We start from the raw sequence: 23,494 nt of genomic DNA on the forward strand, positions 1-23,494 counted from the left end.
TATATCAGATTAACAGTGGCAGTCAAACAAAATATCTTGCATTCTTAGTCATTAAATATTCTCCTCATAAAACATGATTTACTCCCACCTATCTTCAATTCTGATGTTGTTAGAGACTTTTTTAAAGAAAAAATTTCATGACAAAAGCACACAGCTTGCAATTAGAAGTGAGAATAAAATAAAGCAAAGTGTTTTGGTATAAACTAGACACCAAAACTTTTAAAATATGATTAAAAGTAGAACAGCTTTTAAATAGCTTCCAGACAAGAATTTTATATCAGAAAGGTCTCTAAGTTCTTCTATAGCATCATTGGTTGAAGGTAAAGACCAGGATACTGTATCAGATTGTCAAATTTTGGATCTACTTGTTTGCCTGGGGGTTGGGGAGGGGGGAAGTAAGCTCTGAACAATAGATCAGATTACTTTAAAAGCAAATTGATCTTGTCATTGAAATGAATAATTGGAAAGATTTATAGGTAGATCCAACATAGTGAAAGTTTTGTATCTTTTTAATATCCCTTAAAGAGCTTTGTATAGAGAAGATAAAAGGGACACAGTCTCCTTGGGAATCACAGTCCTCAGAAGTAAGTGCTTCATGTACCAGTGATAATGCCACTCCAGCATGGACTCTGGTTGCTTTGTAAAATATATATGAACAGGAAGAGGAGCTGTGGGTTCTTGTGATACCCATGAGATTCAGTAAAATTCAACCAGGAACTTAGAAGACAGCAAAGAGGAAAATGGGTGTGGAATCAGGAAGCTGCCCTATAGCTGTATCTAATTCATTTCACAAACAGGAAGTTTTCCCTCTTCTATCCTGAGAGCCACAGGTGCAGGCATCTGCCTAGAGAAAACATAGTTGCAAGACAACACTGCTTCACAGATATCATGGTGAGATGTAACACTTTTCATACCCTAGGGCTCTTAAATTGCATTTCTGTTCAAATTCCTAAACTTTTAACATTCTTTAAGTTACTGCAACGATTTTATATGGTAATGTAGGAAGTAATGAGGGAGTGAGTGGTCTTACAATTCTCCTCCACCCTCCACCTCCCACTCCTCCACAAACCTTCTACTAGTTCAGATGATAAACTAGACAGGGAATTTAAAGTAGGAGAACTTGGGGGCAACTAGGTGGCACAGTAGATAAAGCACCAGCCTTGGATTCAGGAGGACCTGAGTTCAAATGTGACCTCAGACACTTGACACTTACTAGCTGTGTGACTCTGGGCAAATCACTTAACTCCAATTGCCTTACCAAAAAAAAAAAAAAGCCAACAACAACAACAAAACAATAAACTAAGAGAACTTGAAATTTACATTCCTTGAAGTTAGAGAAATGAAGATTGACCATTAACTGTTTGATTATTATCTCTTATTATGGCTTTCTTTTGTTCTCTTTGCTTCTTTCCTTCTTTCTTTTTTCTTTCTCTTCCTTCTATCCTTTCTCTCTTCTTCCTTCATCTCTCTCTTTGTCCCTCTCTTCCTCCCTCCTCCCTTCTCCTTTTCTTTTTTCCAGACCTTTGATTACATCACTGCTGTAAGATTACATCTGGTGTATTCCATCTTCTCATGCAGACTGGCAACTCATATTGTCTTAGAGAGTTGTTGGAATACTGGGAGTTTAATAATTTGCCAATGTACATAAAGCTAATATGAGGTGGGATTTTAAAAAATAATTTTTATCTCACAATTCCCTTAAAAGAGTGCTGGGGACCACACTTTTCTTTTTCTTTTTTTTGCAGGGCAATGAGGGTTAAGTCACTTGCCCAGGGTCACACAGCTAGTAAGTGTCAAGTGTCTGAGGCCAGATTTGAACTCAGGTCCTCCTGAATCCAGGGCCAGTGCTCTATTCACTGTGCCACCTAACTGGCCCCCAGAGGCAGGATTTAAGCCCAGTTTTTCCCATCAGCAAGGTTGGATCTCTATCCACAATGCCATACTTATTATTACACTATTCTTGCTTTGCATTCAATATAACACACACACACACACACACACACTCTCTCTCTCTCTCTCTCTAAGGTTGTCTTCCAGTACCTCATTGTGACATGGAGATGATCATAGATTCTCAAAGGCTACACCAACAGAGAGGTGGGTTATGGCAGATCCTACCACACAAGGGTAGGATTAAACAAGGGTTTAATGGATGGGCCATGTGATGGCCTATATATCTGTCATCTGTGATAAAATAATGGGATTTAGCAGATACTAGGCCCACCTGGAGATTAATCTAAACTGATTGAATTAAGTGAGAGTGATTGACTGCTGTTTAACCTACTTCAAGTTAACTAGATTGTAAGCACACCTGATTAGCCCTTAAGAAGGTATTGTTCTCAGAAGCTAAAGACTTTGAACTTAACTTGAGACCACCTTCAAGTCCAGTGAACCAATGGATTGAGATGACGCTAACCAATCAGCTTGAAGCAGTGTGTAAGGACCTCCTATGCTCTGGACCTATAAAAAGCTTCCACATTCAGTTTGAGGAGAGTTCATGATTGAAGCAGGCTTGTGGCAGAGGACTTGAGGAAGAACCAGACCAGGCTGGAACTCTAGGCTAGATAGGCCTTTTCTTAACTTTCTGAACTCCACGTGAATATCTGGTATGCTTTAATAAATGTTTAATGCCCAAAGACTGGTGCTAAAGCTTCTAATTTAAGGCGACAACACATTTAGATTTTAAACATCACACATCCAAGGACTAACCTTGCTGAGTTTAGAGAGGCTCATCTCATCAGATTGACGAAAAGCTGATAAACTCTTATAAGCCACAGAAACCCAGGAAAGCTATGTACTAAAGTCACTAAGTTTTAGTAATTTTGTCTACAAAAGGAGTTACCCATTCTGTCCAAATCACAGATTCCTGAACTAATCAGTTCCTGAACTATTCCTTGCAATACTCATTTCCCAAAATCAAACAATAGCCTTTTCAAAACTGGAAGTATATTTTGACACAAGTTCATGCTATGCATACCATGGGAGGTCACCTGGATAATTCAATTTAACAAAGATCTAGGAAATTTTCTAAAAGGTTTGCCCCCAGTGAATTTCCAAAGTCAGATCTCAATTACGTACAGTAACTGGGGACATGAATAAAATGAATCTAGATACTCTAATAAATTGTCTCATTCTATCTGATGATCCACCTCTATCCCCTGGTAAATGTTTCATTGGACTTTTAATAAGAAGCAAAATGAATTGATGGGAGACAGAGTGATACAGAGAAATGATCATCAGCTCTGAGGTCAGAGGACATGAGTTCACATTTCATATCAGATGTGATTTGTGTGGCCTTAGGTAACTGACCATGTGTTGGACTTTCATTTTATTCCTGGCCTTTAGCATAATGCCTCACATGTAGTAAGTACTTAATAAATGCTTGGTGTCTAACAATTTGCCTGTGCTTTAGTTTACACACGAGGGGGTTGAACTAAATAGTCTCTGAAGTCCCTTCCATCTTTAGATAACAAGAATGACAATAATAGCTAGCATTTACATAACACTTTAAAGTTTGTAAAGCATTCACACAAATTATTTCATCTGATCTTGAGGAACACTGGGAGGTAGGTGTTATTATTACCCTCATTTTGCAGGTAAGGAAATTTGGATAGGCAAAAAAAAGTTCAGTGACTTGTCCAGGGTCACAAAGCTAGTGATTATCTGAAGGAAGGAAAAATGCATTTATTAAGTGCTTATTGTGTACCAAGCATTGTAGTAAGCAGGATTTGGAGTGAGGTAGGATTTGAATTCTGACTGTAGATTATTTACAATGCCATCTTGCTAGATCTATGATACTATGAAATACCTCTTTAATTTTAACCAGAATCTACAATTGAGTGTCTATTATATGCCTGGTACTATGGTAGGTGCTATTGATGGAAGGACAAAAGAAAGAGAGGAGGAAAAGAAGGAAGGAAGGAAGGAAGGAAGGAAGGAAGGAAGGAAGGAAGGAAGGAAGGAAGGAAGGAAGGAAGGAAGGAAGGAAGGAAGGAAAATACCTCTGCCCTCAAGAAGTTAAATTCTACTGGAGAAATATAGTAAGTATATAGACAATAAATACTAAGGAATTTGGAGAGGGAGAGCACAGTAGTAATTGTGATGGGATTTGGTAGAGGTGGTGTTTCTTGCTATCTGTGTTTTAAAATATAATTGTCTTTCTGACAAGGACTTAATACTTAGCAATTCCTTTCAAATACAAAATCACCCCATAAACCAAATAGTAGAACACATAGGTGGCATGAGGAAAGTAGCACTTTTCACCTGGGGTCTATTGTCTGATTTCCTTTAGTTCTTGCTCCTTTGGGATCACTATGTCCATTATTGGAATTTTTTTGGTTGAATTTTTTTAAAAAAGAACTATCACAATAGCAGCAGCTTAACCATCCAGGGGAATTTAGCTTATTGGGCTATATCTGTATATCGCAAAGTAAGTGAAATGCTGATATAATTAGCCAGATAATTCAAACTATACAACACCTACCATTGATCATCCTAAAATTAAATGTGGGGATTAGAGGTGTAATTATCACAGTGATTGCATCAGTCCTCCACTTGTTTGACCTGTATAGATCTAGTCAAATCCATAAGCATTTACACTGTCCTAAGAGTGGAAGGGACAAAGGTAACTGCATAATCCCGACTGTCAAGGATCTTAATTCTAATAGGGGAGATAACATGTAAACAAACTAGGCAGAAGCAAGATATACACAGAGTAAAAGAAAAGATCTACCTGGGTGGATGGAAAAGGCCTCCAGGAGTAGGTGGGATTTGAGTTGAGTGTTAAAGGAAGCCAGTTAAGCTAGCAGGCAAAGGTAAGGAAGGAGAGTGTTCCAGGTGCTGGGGACAACCTACATAAAGTCACAGGGATGGGAGATAGAATGAGGTTTTCAAGGAACTGAAAGTAAGTCAGTGTTTCTGGAATGTATGGTACATGGAAGAAAATATAGTAAAAGAAGACTGGAAAAGTAAAAAGGACCCAGATTAGGAAGAGCTTTAAATGCCATACAAAGGAGTTTATGTCAACAGACCTTTTCTCCAAATATTAGATATATAATTGTAGAGACTTAGATCCTATTTTCACCAAGTTAGAGATTTACAAACACATATATCACCTTTGTTGTACAAAGTCTACCCACTCTGCCTGTCAAAATGAATATCGTTCCATTTTCCTCTCTCCCATAGCCAAGAATTAATTAAATATCCCATTTTGTGCATAGTAAACTAGTTTGAATTTGAGTTTTATGTACTATAACTTAAATGGGAAAGGCATATTATAGATTTCCCCCATGAAATTCACATGGAAATTAGAAATGAATGGGGTATTAATTGCTAAAAGATGAGATTCTTAGTCTGCTAATTTTATGATAAACGAGTCTAATGAAAATCATTCGTCACATCTGTAAAAATATACTGGAGAAGTCAATATAAATCCAAAATCCAAGAGGAAAAAAATCACGAATGGCCTATTTTCAGCATGAGGACAGTGTGGCAACTTGACCGTTTGCATGTCACTAAATTTTTCTTTCTTCCATTTTTCAACATCACATGCCCTGCTGTGGCATCTCTCATCAACTGCATCTTGATGCATCAAAGTCAATATTTCATTATACCGCTATGACCTGACACACTGAAATGGAAAATACCACTGAACAGATGTCTTGGTGCAAAGGCATTTGGAGGAAGAGCTTGGAAGAGCTGTATTTTAAAATGATTACTTACAAACTGCCAGTGGAGCACATCTTTAGAAAGAGTCTATTAATACTTGAGGTCTAAAGGGAGTGTGCCACTTCTTACAAAATTGGTAGCTTGCCTCCTTTTCTCTTTAACTCAACAAGGCTTTTCTGAGTTGGACAGCACTTATTTAAATTGAAGATATATAATAAACACTATATTTTATTATAAATAAGTGTGGCGAGTCATTTGGCCTCGATGCAGTGTGATATACTTACTTAGCTTACTAAGCTAAGAGCCTCCTAATAGCTCCTTTTCTTAGTGCTTGACTAGGTTCTTGGTGGCTTTTTTTTATTTTGTCTAGTCGAAGCTGGAAAGTTTTAGGAAGCTATGTAACTCTTGACCAGATAATCCATACAAATCCATTGAACAAACATGAATAGTAAAGAGGTTAACTTTGTTTCACGTGACATTAAATTTCAGATCAGGTAAGGCAACATGATGATCACTGTTTTATGTATAGGAATCAGATAGCTGATTCTTGGGGCAGCTGGGTGGTGCAGTGGATAGAGCACTGGCCCTGAAGTTGGGAGGACCTGAGTTTGGATCCAGCCTCAGACACTTGACACTTACTAGTTATATTTCTTGGGTGAAAAGGTGTTCTGAGTGGGAAAAGTTTAAGAAGCCCTGGTGTAGGGCACTGAGGGGTTGTGACTTACCCAGGGTCACAAGGCCAGTATGTATCAGTAATGGGACTTGAACCCAGATTTTCTTGGCTTTGGGTCCAAGAAGACCTTGAGTTCAGGACAAAATTCCTAGTAATTTAGAGTCTGCCCCTGGCTTCCCTTCAAGCAGAGACTAGATGCTGCTTATTGGGGATGTTATAAAGAGTATTGTTTTAAAGGTACAGAAGGTACTGGATGACTTTGGAAGTTCCTGGAAGTTCCGGGCACTTAGGGGCAGCTTGGTGGCACAGTGGATAGAGTGCAGGATTGAGAATCAAGAAGACCTATGTTTTGATGCTATCTCAAATACTCCCTAACTGTGTGAACATTGGCAAATCACAACCTCTCTGTGCTCAGTTTCCTCATCTGTAAAACATGGATAATAATTGTATCTGTATCACAAGATTGTTGTGAGGATGAAATGAGCAATGTGTTTGGCAGACCTTAAACTGATATATAAATGGTAACATTTTTTTTCAACTAAGGCATTTTCTGGATATTATATTCTTATAGTTGTATCTTATACATATTTTAGCTCAACAAAATTTGTTAGCCAAGTTGAGAAACTCTCATTTTCAAAATGCCTCAGTGTGAATTATCACCTGGAGTCAAATCTGGGCTTTGAGGGTTAGCTCATGTGGGGGGCATCTCATTCCACTTTAGGGTATTTCTGATCATGGGATTTCCCTGACACCAAGCTGAAATCTGCCTATTTGAAAAGCTCCTTGTTCTGCTCTCTGAGGTCAAGCTGTACGTGTCTAATTGCTCTTTCATATGATGCTCTCTTGGGTGAAGCAATAATCATGACCATGCCCTAACTTTCTTTTCTTTTCTTTTTTTTTTGGTGAGGCGATTAGGGTTAAGTGACTTGCCCAGGGTCACACAGTTAGTTAAGTGTTAAGTGTCTGAGGCCGGATTTGAACTCAGGTACTCCTGACTCCAGGGCCGGTGCTCTATCCACTGCACCACCTAGCTGCCCCTAACTTTCAAAGAGACTGTACTAATACGTTCAACGAGAGTCATTTGGAATTTTTGTTCATTTTTCATATGAAGGAAAGATACTCTTCCCTTCCGTCCTCCACCAGTCCCTCACTAAGGATACATGGAAATATTAGGTACCATTATGTTCCTTGGCCAAGCACAGCTAGCTCTAGGCTAGGAGTGGGGAAATGTTGATGTCAAGCCCAAGTATACAGCCTTGTTTTATTATTGCAAACGTGTAACTTAATCATCAACTGCTTTCCCTTTCAGCAAGCCAAAGGAGTAAGGCTAATAGTCTACATTTATCGGTTGCTGCTATACTGTTTACAAAACACTTTTCTCATATCTATCCAATGACATAGCTTGTATAGACATCATTAACCAGCAATTTTTAGATGAGGAAACTGAGGCTCAGTGAGATTCCATGACTTGTCTCTCCTGTCACCAGCACTATCGGTGCTTTTGGGCTAAGCAGAAGAGGCACTAACCTGCTTTGATAGAGAGAGTTCTCACATCTAAGATTTCCCTATATCAATAAACACACAGTTCTAGTCTTTAGCACTCTATCTCATTTTCTTTTTTTTTTTTTTTACTTTTTTTAAATTACGGAATAAAACAAATATTTCCATTAACACAGTATAATAAAAAAGATTGCACATGAAATTGCAGATCTACTATAAACAATTTGCTATTCCTTTTAAGTATACAACAGACTTATCATGTACATTTCTTTTTTCTTTTCTCTCCTATTTTTTCTTCTCTCCTTTCCTCCATCTACCCCCCCCCCCCCACAACCTAGAGATGGCTACCATTAGATACAAATAGATGAGTGTATGTAAAACTATTCTATTGTGGAAAGATTATTGGAATTTGGCAGACTGATTGGGATGAGCCAAACCTGGCCTGCCTTGAGTGATGTGTGTTACTGATGTCAGCAGGAGAAACCACTCTCCACAGGCAGTTTTGAAGGACCTCCCCTTTTGGGGGAGGAAGAGTAAATGCTCTCTGAGTGGAGCTCACTCTCTTCCCGAGTGACTTTCTCTTCCGGTGGTGAGAGCAGCAGGAGCAGATGCCCCAGGGGGTGAGTTAACATAGGAGCCCTGCTCTTTTGAATTAGCTAAACTGGAAGCAAGTTTGGGGATTGTATAGACTTAGGTTAGAGTTAGGAGGATTATCTGTATTTCTTTTTCCCTATTCCCTTGTCTTTGATTTTATTAATTTCACCTTTGCTGTTTATTTCATTCCCATTCATAAAATCTGATTAGTTGGTGGAAAAGAGGCTGTTAGGCTCCTTTCTTGTTTGCCTGGGAGAAATATCTAAAAAGGCAGTTCGGAGGGGAGGGAACTTTGGACCTAGAGGTCCCTCATTATTTCTGGGAGCCCAATATTATGGTGAGCCACTCAATTAACTCTCCATATATTAAATTTGGCCCTCACGCTATACATACTTGTATTTATCAGTTCTTTCACTGGATGGATTTGAAGTATTCTGTGTGACTTGTGTTCACTACACAGTCACATCTCTAAAATTCCATCTTGCCCTCTTGGAAGATGACATCTTGGCTTCCTCCCCTATAAACATCTCATTCCTGCCTCTTAGTCTAAGGATCTCTCTTCTGAAGTTAGCAAGCTGTCATAGTTAGTCAGATCTGTGATTCACGCAGCTGATTATTCTGTCACCAAGAGGCCTCGAGGGATATGCATGGGAAATCTGGCTTCACAGATTCACAAGGTCTTTGAGTTAAAGGCATCTGAGAAGAAACCTGAGTCCAACCTCCCACCCAATGAAGGAATACTCATCTACTACATGCTTGGTTTCCCTGATAGCAAGTTTAAAGATTAGCCATTGCCAAGCTTCTTATGGATTTATGTCATTTACCACTGTGCTTAAGCTTTCTGATTGCATCCATAATCATTTCAAAAATTCACTTAAAAAGGTTGCTGAAAGTGGCATTTGACCACACTACCTTTTACTCCAATTGCCTTGATTCCATTTTCTAAGTGTCTGTAGCATTGTGAAGAAGGCAGTCATCCAGAACATTTTGGTTTTGAAACTTTATTCAGGAAAGTAAATGCTAAATTACATTGAACTAATTAGCTGAAAAATTGCTCAACTGTCCACTGCATCCTTCACAGACATGGGCTAAGCAGGAGGAAAAAATAGGGAAGATTTTCAATCCTTGACTGATTCTATTGCAAACACCTTTAGCTTTCAGGTGAAGGAATTCTTAAAACATAGGTGTAGCTATCCCCCCCCCCCCTTAGTAAGCTCCAGTGACTCCCTATTATCACTGGGATTAACTATAAACTCCTTTGTTTGTCATTTAGAGTTTTTCATAACCTTATTCCAGTATACCTTTGTTGCTTTATTATCCAGTAATCTCTTAACCTACAGTAAAGTCAAGTCACAGTTTAATCAAAGTGGTCTTTTCCTCATGCACAGCACATTCCATCTCTCTTTGCCAAGCTTTGGCATAGCTTGTCCTCCCAAGCCTGGAAGGCATTCCCTCTTCATCTCTACCTACTAGAACTTCTTGGTTCCTTCATATCCCTGCTCAAGTATCTCGTTCTACTTGAGGAACAATCCCATTCTCTTACATACAAATGTTCTTCCTCCCTGAAATCATCTTGTATCCACTTTATTCCTAGAGGATAGGGCAAGTCTTGAAGCCAGACCTTTCATACATAATGGCTGGACAAATCATTCAACCTCTCAATAGTCTTGGCAATTCTAAGACTATACATTGCAGAGAAATGATTGACCTGTACCAGTAGAGAGAGTCCTATACCAGGGTTCAACTAACTATGGCCAATGAGTCCAACTAACCCACTATCTGCTTTTCTAGGGCCCTTAAGATGCATATTTAAATTAAAAAAGTATTCTTAGCTCATGGACAATACACAAATAGGAATTGGGTCAGATTTTGGCTAACAGGCTATAGTTTGCCAATCGCTGCCCTAAACCAATGAAATCAGGTCTAGTGTCTAGCCTCATGTTGTAAATATACTTATACGTGTACATGATATCTGCAAGTTTCCTTCCAGAAAGCAATGAATGTTTCATTTTTGGTTTTATATCCCCAGTTTTTGGTGCTGATTTTGGCATATTTGTTGTTGTTTACTTATTTCATTCATATCTGACTCTTCATGATTCCATTTGGGGTTTTCTAGGCAAAGACAATGAAGTAGTTTGCCATTTCCTTCCTCAGTTCATTTTACAGGTGAGGAACCTAAGGCAAACAGGATTAAGTGATTGCGCAGGGTCAGATGGCTAGTAAGTATCTGAGATCATATTTGAACTCAGGTCTTCCTGATTCCAGGCTTGGTACTCTATCCACTATGTTCCCCAGCTCCTCCATTTTACTAATTTCTTGTTTATTGACTGATTTATGTTTCTCTATGTCCTATGTGATGAACACTTATGTGCAGGTACTTCAGATGCCTATAATTTCTTTCTTTTTTTTTTTTTTTGGTGAGGCAATTGGGGTTAAGTGACTTGTCCAGGGTCACACAGCTAGTAAGTGTTAAGTGTCTGAGGCCGGATTTGAACTCAGGTCCTTCTGAATCCAGGGTCAGTGCTCTATCCACTGGGCCACCTAGCTGCCCCACAGATGCCTATAAATTCAATGGAATATATTTAGCTTATCCTTCCTCTATTCATTATAAAATGATAGTACAAAAGGAAACATTCTGCCTGTTCACAAATAAATCAGGATCAGTAATTTTGACACAAAAATCAGTAAGTCATCGATAATGCAGTAGGCTTTGTGATGGGGCATACACACATTTAAACTAACAAGTACATAAAACCATGCAAAGAACTCACCATCATTCCTCAGTATTAAAGGTGTAGGAGGTCCTAGCACTTTATGGTTTGTGACTGTGTTGGTCACTACACAGGTATAATTCCCAACATCTGATTTTTCCACTTTGGCAATGTATAGGTTTCCAGTCTCTTGAGAAACAAAGCGTCTGTTATCCTGGTATGATGGGTATTCATTGAAGATCCAGGCATAGCTCAGTTCTGAAAACAATGGATATTATCATTACAAACATGATTCTTGGTACTGGAAATGCTCACTCATTGAGGAAAAAGTCAAGATAGAATTCCGAGCTACTTTAAAAAAAAAAAAAGTAGACCTGGGGGCAGATGGATGGCTCAGTGGTTAAAGCACTGACCCTGGATTCAGGAGTAGCTGAGTTCAAATCTGGCCTCAGACACTTGACACTTACTAGCTGTGTGACCCTGGGCAAGTCACTTAACCCCCATTGTCCCACAAAGCAAACAAACAAAAAAGTAGACCTTTAAATCAGTCTTGCATGTAAACTACAAAAAGGTGCATTGGCATACTAAATTATATAAATAGCCTTCCAGTCCTCCAGATGTGAAGCTGTAATGAGGGTAGGTAGCTGGTGCTTTGATATAGGGCACTGAATTTAGAGGGTACTTTTAGCATTTAATGTCTTTTAGCATAGAAAGAACAAAGCTTAACACCTAGTTAGTACAAATACTTTGTTTCAATTGGAAAGTATCATATGGTAAAATGGCGTAGACTTTTATCCAATCCCATTTCCCTTCATCTTGAATAATTTCCTCATCTAAACCTGATGCTTGGTTCTTCTCCTACCTCTGTGACAGCTTTTTCTCAGTCTCCTTTGCTGGGTCATTATCTATATCATTCCCCTTAACAGTGGGTAGGTATACTCCAAGGCTCTGACATGGGTTTTTATATGTTTGTATATAAATATGTATATATATTTATACATACATCTATCTACACATGTATGTATATGTAGATAGATGTGTATGTATATATGTCTATTTTCATTTGGTGATCTCATTAATTCCCATGAGTTTAATAACTAACTCTGTGCAGATGACTTCCAGATCTATCCATCCATCCATCATCTATCTATCCAACCATCTATCCATTTATCTATCTATCCATCCAACACTTATTCTTTCTCTTGAGCTCCAGTCGTGTCTTCAAATGTCCACTGAACATTTCAAACAGATGTCCGATAGGAATTTCAAATCCCTCTAAAAAGAATTCACTATCTTCCCCCAACTCCCATCCTTCCACTAACAAGCTGTGTCATCCTACATGCCTCACTTTCATCTCACATCTTTCTACCTCCACAACATCTCTCCAATTTGTGCATTTCTCTTAACTCACTAAAGTCGAGGCTTTCATAAGTGCTGATCTGGCCTACTGTAATAGCTCTCAATTGGCCTCTATGCCTCAATACCCCTCCTCCAATCTATTCTATTCCTTGCTACTAAAGTGATTTTCCTAAAATGAGGATATGTGCATGATATTTCCCTACTCAAGAAACTTTTATGGCTCCCCATCATCTTGAGGATCAGTTTGAAATGACCTTTGTGCTATTCTTTTTTTTTTTTTTAAGTGAGGCAATTGGGGTGAAGTGACTTGCCCACGGTCACACAGCTAGTAAGTGTCAAGTGTCTGAGGCCGGATTTGAACTCAGGTCCTCCTGACTCCAAGGCCGGTGCTCTATCCACTGCGCCCTTTGTGCTATTCTTCACACAAGGCACTTCATTTCCAACTCCTAGTCTTTGAACTGAGTGATTCCATGACTGGATTGCACTCCTACATCACTTATGTTTCTTAGAATCCTTAGCTTCATTTTTAAGACAACTCAAATACCACATTCAGATGGCAATTTTGTCATGATTGACTGGTTCTATACATTTTTGGGAAATATTTGGCCCTCAACAATAGAATCTTCATTTATGCCTAAGAAGGCCAGGGTGACAGTGGGATATTTGTAACATGGCGAGCAAACGTGAAAATTTCCCGTACCTTTGCAAGTTCCCAAGTGTCAAAAGAAATAACATGGTTTTTGGTTAATCTCTCCAAAAGGCCATTATTCCTCAGAAGAAAAAGATGATGCACCAAACGGTTAATTGATTTCCCAGAGTAAGCAGATGAATTCCAAGGAACTCAAAAATTCTCAAGTCATGACCTTCAATTTTATAAAAGCTTGAAAAGTTTTATAATTATCACTGACACTCATTGGCCAGCAAGTGTTGCAGAATTTCTGTTCAGGAGTAACAGCATATGGCAAGAAGTAAGGCAAGTTATTTCAGAATTCACAGGTTGGATTAATATTCTTCCTCTCCATGATTTTCTCTAAGGCTAAAACTTAAAAGTATCACAAGTCCTTGAAGAATGGTAATCAGAAAATTCATTCGATTTTTGCATGGGGAACTGCAATCCTTCAATGAGTTGCACAGTGGTAATTGACCTCAAGAACTGCATGTACTCCAGGAAAGATATTCTACCTCTGTGCACCACTGTTTGCATACAAAGAACGGCTTTGTAGATAGCTTTCCCCTTTTAACTGTATTGTAATATTTCCTTGAGCTCTATTTTAAGGAAATATAATGACGTTTACATGAGAATAGCTAATCACTTTATTTACATATGTGCATCTAATTATAAGTAACACCATGCTGATGTCAAGAGGAGGCTAAAAGTAAGTAAGTAGAGCTTATCAGTGAGCTTGCTACTTCTTCAAGAATCCAAACATTTAATGAAGCTACTTTATTCATGTAAGTCTATAGTGAAAAGTATGGGATAAAAAAGAGTATCAGACATACGATCTACATGTTTCCTCATCCATTTGGCAAATGAGCTGGTAAACTTGATCAGCTTCTGAGAGATATTTTGTTACTGTGAAAATGGCACTTGTTTGGTTCATGTGACTATTGAAATGATCCCAGGAGAAGTAAAAAAAAAAAAAAAAAGATTGGAGAAACATGAAGGTGTTGTCAAAACTTTTTTGAATGCCTCACTGGATTCTTTCCTTAAGAGAGCCAAGTACTACCTGGTTCATTGTAGAACTAATGTGCCAAGCCGTTGGGTGACATGAAAACATGACAATTTTGAGACCAAATTCTAGCTGTGATCTATAAGATCATAGGCAGCTAGTTGGTGTGGGAGATATAGTGTTGGACCTGGTTTCAGGAAGACCTGAATTCAAATTCATACTCACTAACTGTGTGACCTGGGGCAAGTCAATTAACCTCTTTCAGCTTCAGTATCCATATGAGTAAATGAGGATAATAAGAGCACCTACCACCTAGAGCTGCTGTTATAAAAATGATATGACATTTGTAAATCAATTTGAAAAACTAAAAGTGTTATAAGTATTAATTTCATAATCATTAGTATTATCTTTATCATTATTTAGAGCTGAAAAACACCTAAAAGGTTACCTTGCACTGCCCCTCATTTAATGGATGAGGAAACTGAGGCAAAAAAAGAGGTTAGCTGACTTCAAATTCAGTGCTGTTCAACATCTCACACCGTATAAAATTAGGTCAAAATGGGTCCATGGTTTAGACATAAAAGGAGACATCATAAGCAAATTAGGAGAGCATGAAATATCTTGTCAGATCTATAGATAAGGGAAGAATTTATCTAAAAATACAAGAGACAGAGCATTATGGGAAGTAAAATGGATTTTTAAAATATATGGGAGAGGTTTTAATTCATTTTATGGAAAATATGGAAGAATTTATGACTTAAGACCATAAACAGTCAAGACAACTCATCATGATTTTATTTTGCTAGACTTGGGTGGGAACTATATAGTCCTCTAGACTTTTTTGTTGTTGTTTTCATAGGATTTTTAGTTCCAAATTTTTCTTCCACTCTCTCTTCCTACCCAAGACAGAAAGAAATCTGATAGAAGTTATATATGTACAATCACATTAAACATATTTCTGAATTAGTCATATTGTGAAAGAAGAATCAGACCAAAAGGGAAAAAACCTCAAAAAAGAAGGGAAAAAAGCAGCCCCAAAATAGAAACAATATGGTTCAAAAAATGAATAATTTTGATTACATTATATTAACAAGGTTTTGCACAAACAAATCCAATGAAACCAAGATTACTAGGGGAAAATATTTACAGCAAGAACTGAGTCAAAATTTATAAGAATACAGGTCCTTCCTTAATTGATAAATGGTCAAAGAACATGAACAGGCCATTTTCAGAAGAAATCAAAGCTCTCTATAGTCATATGAAAAAATGCTTTAAATCACTATTGATTAGAGAAATGAAAATTAAAATAACTCTGAGGTATCACTTCATACCTATCAGATTGGCTGATAGAACAGAAAGTGGAAATGACAAATGTTGGGGGAGATGCAGAAAAATTGGGACACTAATGCACTGTTTGTGTTGTTGTGACCTAGTCCAGTCATTCTGGAGAGCAATTTGGAACCATGCCCAAAGTGCTATAAAAATGTGCATGCTCTTTGACCCAGCAATACCACTATTAGGTCTATATCTCAAAGAGATCAAAGAAAAAGGAAGAGGACCTACATGTACAAAAATATTCATAGTAGCTCTTTTTGTGATGACAAAGAATTGGATATTAAGGGGATGCTCATCAATTGGGGAATGGCTGAATAAATTCTGGTATATGACTGTGAGGAATACTATTATGCTATATGTAATTATGAGCAGGAGGGTTTCAGAAAAACGTGAACTTACCAGAACCAGGAGAACACTGTCCACAGTAACTGCAATACTGTACAATGAACAATTGTGAATGACTTAGGTATTCCCAATGGTCCAATGATCTAAGACAATTCCAAAGGATTTATGATGAAAAATGCTATTTAACCTTCAGAGAAATAACTGATAGATTCTGTTTTTTGTTTTTGTTTTTGTTTTTGTGGAGCAATGAAGGTTAAGTGACTTGCCTAGGGTCACACAGCTAGTAAGTGTAAAGTGTCTGAGGCCTGATTTGAACTCAGGTACTCCTGAATCCAGGGCCGGTGCTTTATCCACTGCACCATCTAGCTGCCCCTATAACTGATAGATTCTGAATGCAGATAGAAGTATACTTTTTTAGCTTTCTTTTTCTCATTTTTGTTTGTTTTGTTTTGTTTTCTGGACTGCGTTTTCTTTTACAACATGGCTAATATGGAAATACTTTTTGTAAGACTGCGCATGTATAGTCTATATCAAACTGCTTGCCTTCTCAGGTAGGGGGAAAAGGAAAGAGAGAATTTGGAACTCAATTAAAAAAAAAACAAATGTAATTTTTTACATGTAATTGGAATAATAAAATTTTAAATAATATTTTTTAAAAAATAAATGAATTTATATCCTATGCATCATGGTCAACACTCTTTCCATTACACCTCCAATACAGAATCAGACCCTGGCTTAGTTGTTGGGTATAACCTGCCAAGACACATTATTGTCAATGCTAAACAATCTTAAGTTCATGGAACTGTTAGAGCATGTGTTAAACAAAAGTACATATCCACAGTAGATCTAAGATAGCCAGTGAGGGTACCTAATGGGGCATATCTAGAACCCATCTACAAATGGGGGCCTTTCTCCCCTAACCTTCTTTGCCAATGCCTCCATTCATTTCTGCCCCAAGCTGGAATTACCACCCCCCCCCCCGCCCCTTGTTGAAGGGAATCCAGAATTCCTCTTCCACTTTATTCTTCAGGCCCATTCTGTGCTTTTTAATTGCAGTAGGACTAGACCCCTCCAACATCCCTCTTCTCCACAGAGCAGGCATGGCTGCTGCTGCCATTTGGATGACCTTGGAGTCACCAATTATAGTCTTTATAATAAGATGAAGAATCACCAGACCTTACCATCTCTCCTGCCACTGCATCCTAAGGTCCTTCAGACCCCAGCATTTCCCTTATTATAATATTCATATTCTCCTCCTCCTCCTCCTCCTCTTCCTCTTCCTCTTCCTCTTCCTCTTCCTCTTCCTCTTCCTCTTCCTCTTCCTCTTCCTCTTCCTCCTCCTCCTCTTCTTCTTCTTCTTCTTCTTCTTCTTCTTCTTCTTCTTCTTCTTCTTCTTCTTCTTCTTTTCCTCCTCCTCCTCCTCAGAGCTCTAGCCATTGCCATCTGTGTTATCAGAGAACCTTAGAATTTTTGACCTGTATCTTCTCCAAAGGGAGTGTGAGTTCCTTGAAAGCAGAGATTCTCTCAATTTTTTTCTACGTGTACCCCCAGTGCTTAGCACAGTACTTGGTATATAGTAGGAACTTAACTTTTTTTAAAACATTCATTCATTTTGGGACAAAATACAGGGGCAAAATAACCCAACTTAAAATGAAAAGGTACCATCTAACTATATATCTACTGCTATATAGGGAAGGATCAAATGAAATGATATACATATACATACATGAGTGTATAAATACATAACATTCTATTTTAGTTATTGCCATCGAATTCTTACTATTATTTTGGGAGGAGGGTGTTTATTTTTTAATGTAAATAAACATTTTTATTTATAGTTTTGGGTTCCAATTTTTATTCCTCCTTCCCTCCCTTCCTCCCTCCCTGAAGCAGCAAGCAATCATATATGGGTTATACATGTATGATTATGTAAAATATTACCATATTTGTCATTTTGTACAAGAAAACTTGATTAAAAGAAAAAAATGAAAGAAAGTGAAAATTAGCATGCTTCAATCTGTTCCAACAATATTAGTTCTTTCTTTGGAGGTGGATTATATGTTTCATCAATAGTCCTTTGGGATTGACTTGGGTCATCTTATTGTTGAGAATAGTCAAGTCATTCACAGTTCTTCATCAAACAATGTTGCTGTCTCTATGCACAATGTTCTCTTGGTTCTGATCACTTCACTATACATCATTTCATACAAGACTTTCTAGACCTTTCTGAAGTCATCCTGCTTGTCATTTCTTACAGCACAATAATATTCCATCACCATCATATACCACAGTTTGTTTAGCCATTCCCCAATTGATGGGCATTCCTTTGATTTCCAATTCTTAACCACCAAAAAAGAGCTTATATATATATTTGTGAATAGGTCTTTTTCTTGTTTTGGGGCTGTCTTTGGGATGTAAACATAGCAGAGGCATTGCTGGATCAAAGGGGTATGTACAGTTCTATAGTCCTTTTACTCTCAGGATGGTTGGATCTTTTCACACCTCCACCAACAGTGAATTAGCATCCCAGTTTTCCCACATCCCCTCCAACATCCAATATTTTCTGTTTTTGTTATATTTGTCACTCTGATAGGTGTGAGGTGATAATTCTCACTGTTATTAATGGACAAAAGAAATGTCCACAGGGGCAAGGTGGATCAGGAATAGAACATGGACCTATAATTTCATTGGGATAGGGAACTCCCAAGCAAGGAAACTCCCTTTATGGGTGTAGACCAGAATCTTCTCTGCAGCTTAGGGTCTAAGAGTAGCCTAGAAAATTACAAATTAACATTATCTTTGTGAAGTTGTATTTCTATTTGTTTTGTTAGACATTTCCCAAATACATTTTAAATTACTCCCTTGCGGGGGCACTATGGACAATGAGTTTGATACATCTAGTGAAATACACTGGCCAGGGTCATGAAGTCAGTATGCGTCCTAAAACAGAACTTGAAACTTCTTGTTTATTCTGAGCCAGAACTTTAACCATTATACCAGTGTCTCAGATATTTAGGTTAGATATCTACTATTACATGGAAAAGTAGGAGATGTCACTGATGCCTCTTTTATAGATTGAAGTCACACAAATAATGGAGAATATGGCTAGATTTCACTCCTATGCCTCCCCTTTATAGAATCTGTTGGAGGACCCTTGTGTTGTGTCTCTCTGAAGGAAACTTTGCAGGTGGGTTTAACAGGGATCAGGCTCACTAATTGTGTCTGAACAGAAACATTCTCTTCTTCTGCTCCCCCGTCCTTTTTTCTTTTTACCTCCTCCCTCCTCCCCTTTTCCCTATGAACTCTCATTATTCCTGGTGGCTAAAAGCCTTAGATATACTCTTACTCTCTCATTCTAACCAAAAGTTTCACCACACCCACCAAGAATAGTCTAGTAGCACCTTGGACCTGGACTATGCTTTTTTTTATATACTTGTGGGTTTTTTTTTTAACACTTTGACTTCTCTTTATGAGGTATATTGCCTACATTAATTTGTATACCCAATTTTATACCTGTGGCCATTTTCTTATTACCCTTAAACTCTGCTATACATGTGTCTTCTCTATCTTTTTGTGGTATATGTAAGTTATTTTTAAGCCTAAACTACTATTGAAATTGAGTAAATTGCTATTTTGATGATCTATGATTTGCATATTTGTCTCTGGACTTAAATTTCCCCCAAGTGATCAAGACATATATATATATATATATTCCAGATGCTTCATAAATGTATATTCTTGTTTTCAAAGAATATCCAATGTGAACATGAGTTGTTGGGCAAAATCTGTCAAGATTCATTAGTGCCAAAGCCAAAAGATGCTAAATTTATGAGGATCTTGGAATGTCTACAAAAGAAGCACATGCCCACTCAAGAAATGCTAAAGCTCTAATGGAGGGTGTTGGCACAGAATTGGAAAAGAAAAGAAAGAAGCCTCACTAACATTGGCCAGCAGATGTAAAAAAGGAGGATTACAGTGACTGTTCCCTGATTATCTCACAAGAATCTTCTAAGGATAAATGAAGTGCCATAAAAACATATTTTTGGAGAAGACCATAGAATCTCAAAGGCAATATGACTGAAGCACAAACTTTGACATCCTAGCAAGCTGGAAAGGCCTCAAGTGGAAGTTCACTGATGGACTGTATGTCTGTTATCAGGGACCAGCATTAGATAAGACCAGCGAGTTCATTACCATGTTGGCCCCAAGGTTCAGAATTTTTCAGCAATACTTGAAGATGATCTCCTGAATTATAAAAGAATTATAACCTGTCTCACAGCAATGAAATTGCAGATCCTTACAGTATGAGGATATAGGATTTAAAGAAAATTAAAATTATAGGCATAATTTAAAATCATTTTACCTTCTCCAAAGAGACAGTTTCTCTCCTTTCTCCCTGCCCCTTGTTAAACCAATCAAATCCACATTTTCCTTACTCATCCAACAAACTCTCTTTTCCCTGATTCCAGTGGCTACAAGGTGGTTTGAACTCTGGCAGAAGTTGATGCTCAAATGAATATGAGATATGTGGTAAAAAAGGCACAAAGGACATATTAAGGAAGATGCTATCTGCATCCAAAGAAAGAACTGATAAATAGAAGTATGTAAAGAATGGTTTTACATATATAATATACACACATATATGTGTATACATATATGTCTGTATTTATATACATTTATATTTAATATATTCTAATAGTATCCATTTGAGGGGGGAAGAGAAGAAAAAAGGGGGAAAAGAAAGTCACACAATAAGTTTATTATATATTTAAAAGGAATAAGTATGTAATAGATATATAGTTTCATGTACAATTACATTTTTAAAAATTCTACTGTTATGAAAATGTTTTATTTCTTACCTTCGAAATAAAATTAAAAAGTTAAAAAGAAAAAAGAAAAAAGCTTGAATTTTCTGTTAATGAACTTGCCAAAAACAAGAGGAACACTTTAGATTTTTTTTCTCCCTACATGACAGCAGTATAACTAAGATGTGAACAATTCAACCAACTTGCTGATTTTTCTCTATCATGTTAAAGAAAAGAGCCTGGGTTACATCTGAATCATGTCTTGACTACAATGACCCAGAGCTCATGGGTCACATATATAATATAAATTCTGGTAGAGGAAAGAGGTTAATATAAATTAGTAGCTAATTATCATCTGAGAAACTGCCTAAAAAGAGTTATCAAGATTCAGTTAGGAAATCTGCCTCTCTTTGAAACTTGTTTGTTTGCTATCTCTGATATCTTTCTTTCACTAAGATTTTAGGGTATGTAAGCCTAGGGTCAGTGACTATATTACACTGTCAAGAACTATCACAAAAGAGATTAATTAATATTAGCTAATAATAATGAAATTATCAACTAAGGTGGTAAAGAACATCACTCATCACCATCGCCATTAATTGACAGTCCATGTTTATTTTCTGTGTTCCCAAAGAGCTTTGTTTTCACTGCTGTCCTAGAAGATACTTCATTCAAGTATTGTGTCCATTTTGCAGTAAAAGAAACTAGGTCCAGGTCCTAAGACTTCTTAAGTGAATTGCTCACAGTCAAAGCCAGTAAGTCTTGAAATTGGGAATCAAACCCAATTCTCCTGAATCCCAAATTCAGCACTCTGTCTTCTATAGCTACAGCTAGAAATCATTTAAATTAGGCTTCTTTTTTCATGTTCTTTAAAACATTTATTTTAAATTTATTAAATAAAAATATTTTCATAACAGCATAATTCAAAAAAGGATGATTGCACGTGAAACTGCAAATCTATTATGTACAACTTGCTATTCCTTTTAAATATATAATAAAATTATAATGTAAATTTCTTCTCCCTTTTTTTCTCCCCTGACCCTAGAGATGGCTACCATTAGATCCAAATATGTATATACATATAAAATCATTCTATACATTCTTAAAATAGCATCTTGCAAATTTCTTTTAAAATTACCATGTTAACCGTGTTTAGTAAGTTGTTTTCCTTTGTAATCCTATGTATTTATTTTATGCATTAAAAAATAGGCTTCAAAGGGGTCCATGGTATAAAATAGGTTAAGAATGTCTGCTCTATAGTAGGGGGCAGCTAGGTGGCACAGTGGATAGAGAACTGGCCCTGGAGTCAGGAGGATCAGTGTTCAAATCTGGTCTCAGACACTTGACACTTACTAGCTGTGTGACCCTGGGCAAGTCACTTAACCTTCATTGCCCTGCAAAAAAAAAAGAAAAAGAAAGAATACCTACTCTAAACCACTGCCTTCATTTTACAGATATGGAAATCTAGTCTAAGGAAAGTGAAATGATTAAGCCTAGGGTCCACAGGTAATAAATGGCAAAAGGAGGCTAGAACCCACATCTCTGAACTCCAGCACTAGTGTTTTTTCTTTATTGGTATCACAAGGTTAAATTTATTTCTATTTTTTCCAATGTTCTTTTGCAATGAAATTGAGTGTTGTGTTTTGTCAGAACCTTTTTCTACATCTATTGCTCTAATCATGTGGTTTTTATTGTTTTTGTTATTAATATTGAAAGATTTTATTTTAAATCTGAGCAAAGTTATAATACTTTGGAGCATCGGATTGCATGATAAAATGCTATCAAATTTCTGCAAAGTTGAACAAAGAATCAAAGAGTAAATTCTCTTGTGTTGAAACACAGAAATATATCTAATACTGTTTTATTTCCCGAGGGACTTCAATGCAATATTTATACTTATTCAAACTTGACAGATTTCTTTTGATAAGTTTTCACATACTAATTGTTCTAGAAGTAACAGGCAGTGCTTGTCCCAGAGGCAATTTGTAACAACTGAGTAAACAGACACTTGAGTAAAGGATGAAATGGCTATTGGTACTTCAGATGCTTAATTGAAAAAAAAAAAAAAGATTTTGGTGATGACAAGTTAGATGCCCACCAGGGCAAAGGGTCTTCTCAAAGCAAGTGATAGCTTCCTACTTTATTTCTTCTGAATCCTTTGAGAGTTAATGTTAAAATTCCACTTTATAATGGATTACTTTTTCCATGTCCTGTATGGCTAAAGAACATTTGATTGTTTTAAAAGGGAGAAATTTTAAGATTCCCTGATTTAGGGTGCTGCTCACTAAGCAAAGTCACCCTGTGACCATTACCTTCTGGATTCATTTTAGTCACAAACATCTACTAGGTTCCTAAGAGAAATGTGGGCAAAGAAGTATGAGAGGTTGCGGATGCTGGAAAGGAGGAACAGCTGTGTGCCCAAGGCTGTGGAAGCATTCAGCTGTTTCAAACTGTCAGTAATTTCCCAGGTTTACTTAAGGATCATAAGATCATGGATTTAGGGATCAAAAGGATTTAGGGATTATTTAGGAATCACAGGTATTAGCAATAGAAGGGACCTCAGGGATCATTTTTTTTTTTTTTTTTGGTGAGGCTTTGGAGTTGTGATTTGCCCAGGTTCACACAGCTAGTAAGTGTTAAGTGTCTGAGGTTGAATTTGAACTCAGGTCCTCCTGACTCCAGGGCCAGTGCTCTATCCATTGCACCACCTAGCTGCCCCCCAAGGAACATTTTTACAGATAAGGAAGTTGAGGCTTGGGGTGGCTCAATGATTTCCCCAAGATGTCAAAGAGTGTTAGCAAGAGGGGTTTGTATCCAAGTCTTCTCCCTCCAGAACCA

General features: G+C 37.4%; 1 protein-coding gene across 6 annotated transcripts in view; it reads right to left on the reverse strand.

The window, feature by feature from the left end:
- The window catches only part of CNTN4 (contactin 4), a 1,173,040-nt gene that overhangs the window by 207,471 nt on the left and 942,075 nt on the right, over nucleotides 1-23,494 (reverse strand). For all 6 annotated transcript variants that reach the window (XM_043978091.1, XM_043978085.1, XM_043978087.1 and 3 more), the window contains one exon: nucleotides 11,203-11,400. In XM_043978091.1, coding sequence (XP_043834026.1) covers nucleotides 11,203-11,400 — 198 coding nt within the window. The remainder of the gene's footprint in view (nucleotides 1-11,202; nucleotides 11,401-23,494) is intronic.

Source organism: Dromiciops gliroides, chromosome 1 (assembly GCF_019393635.1).
Source record: "Dromiciops gliroides isolate mDroGli1 chromosome 1, mDroGli1.pri, whole genome shotgun sequence".
Classification (NCBI taxonomy): domain Eukaryota; kingdom Metazoa; phylum Chordata; class Mammalia; order Microbiotheria; family Microbiotheriidae; genus Dromiciops; species Dromiciops gliroides.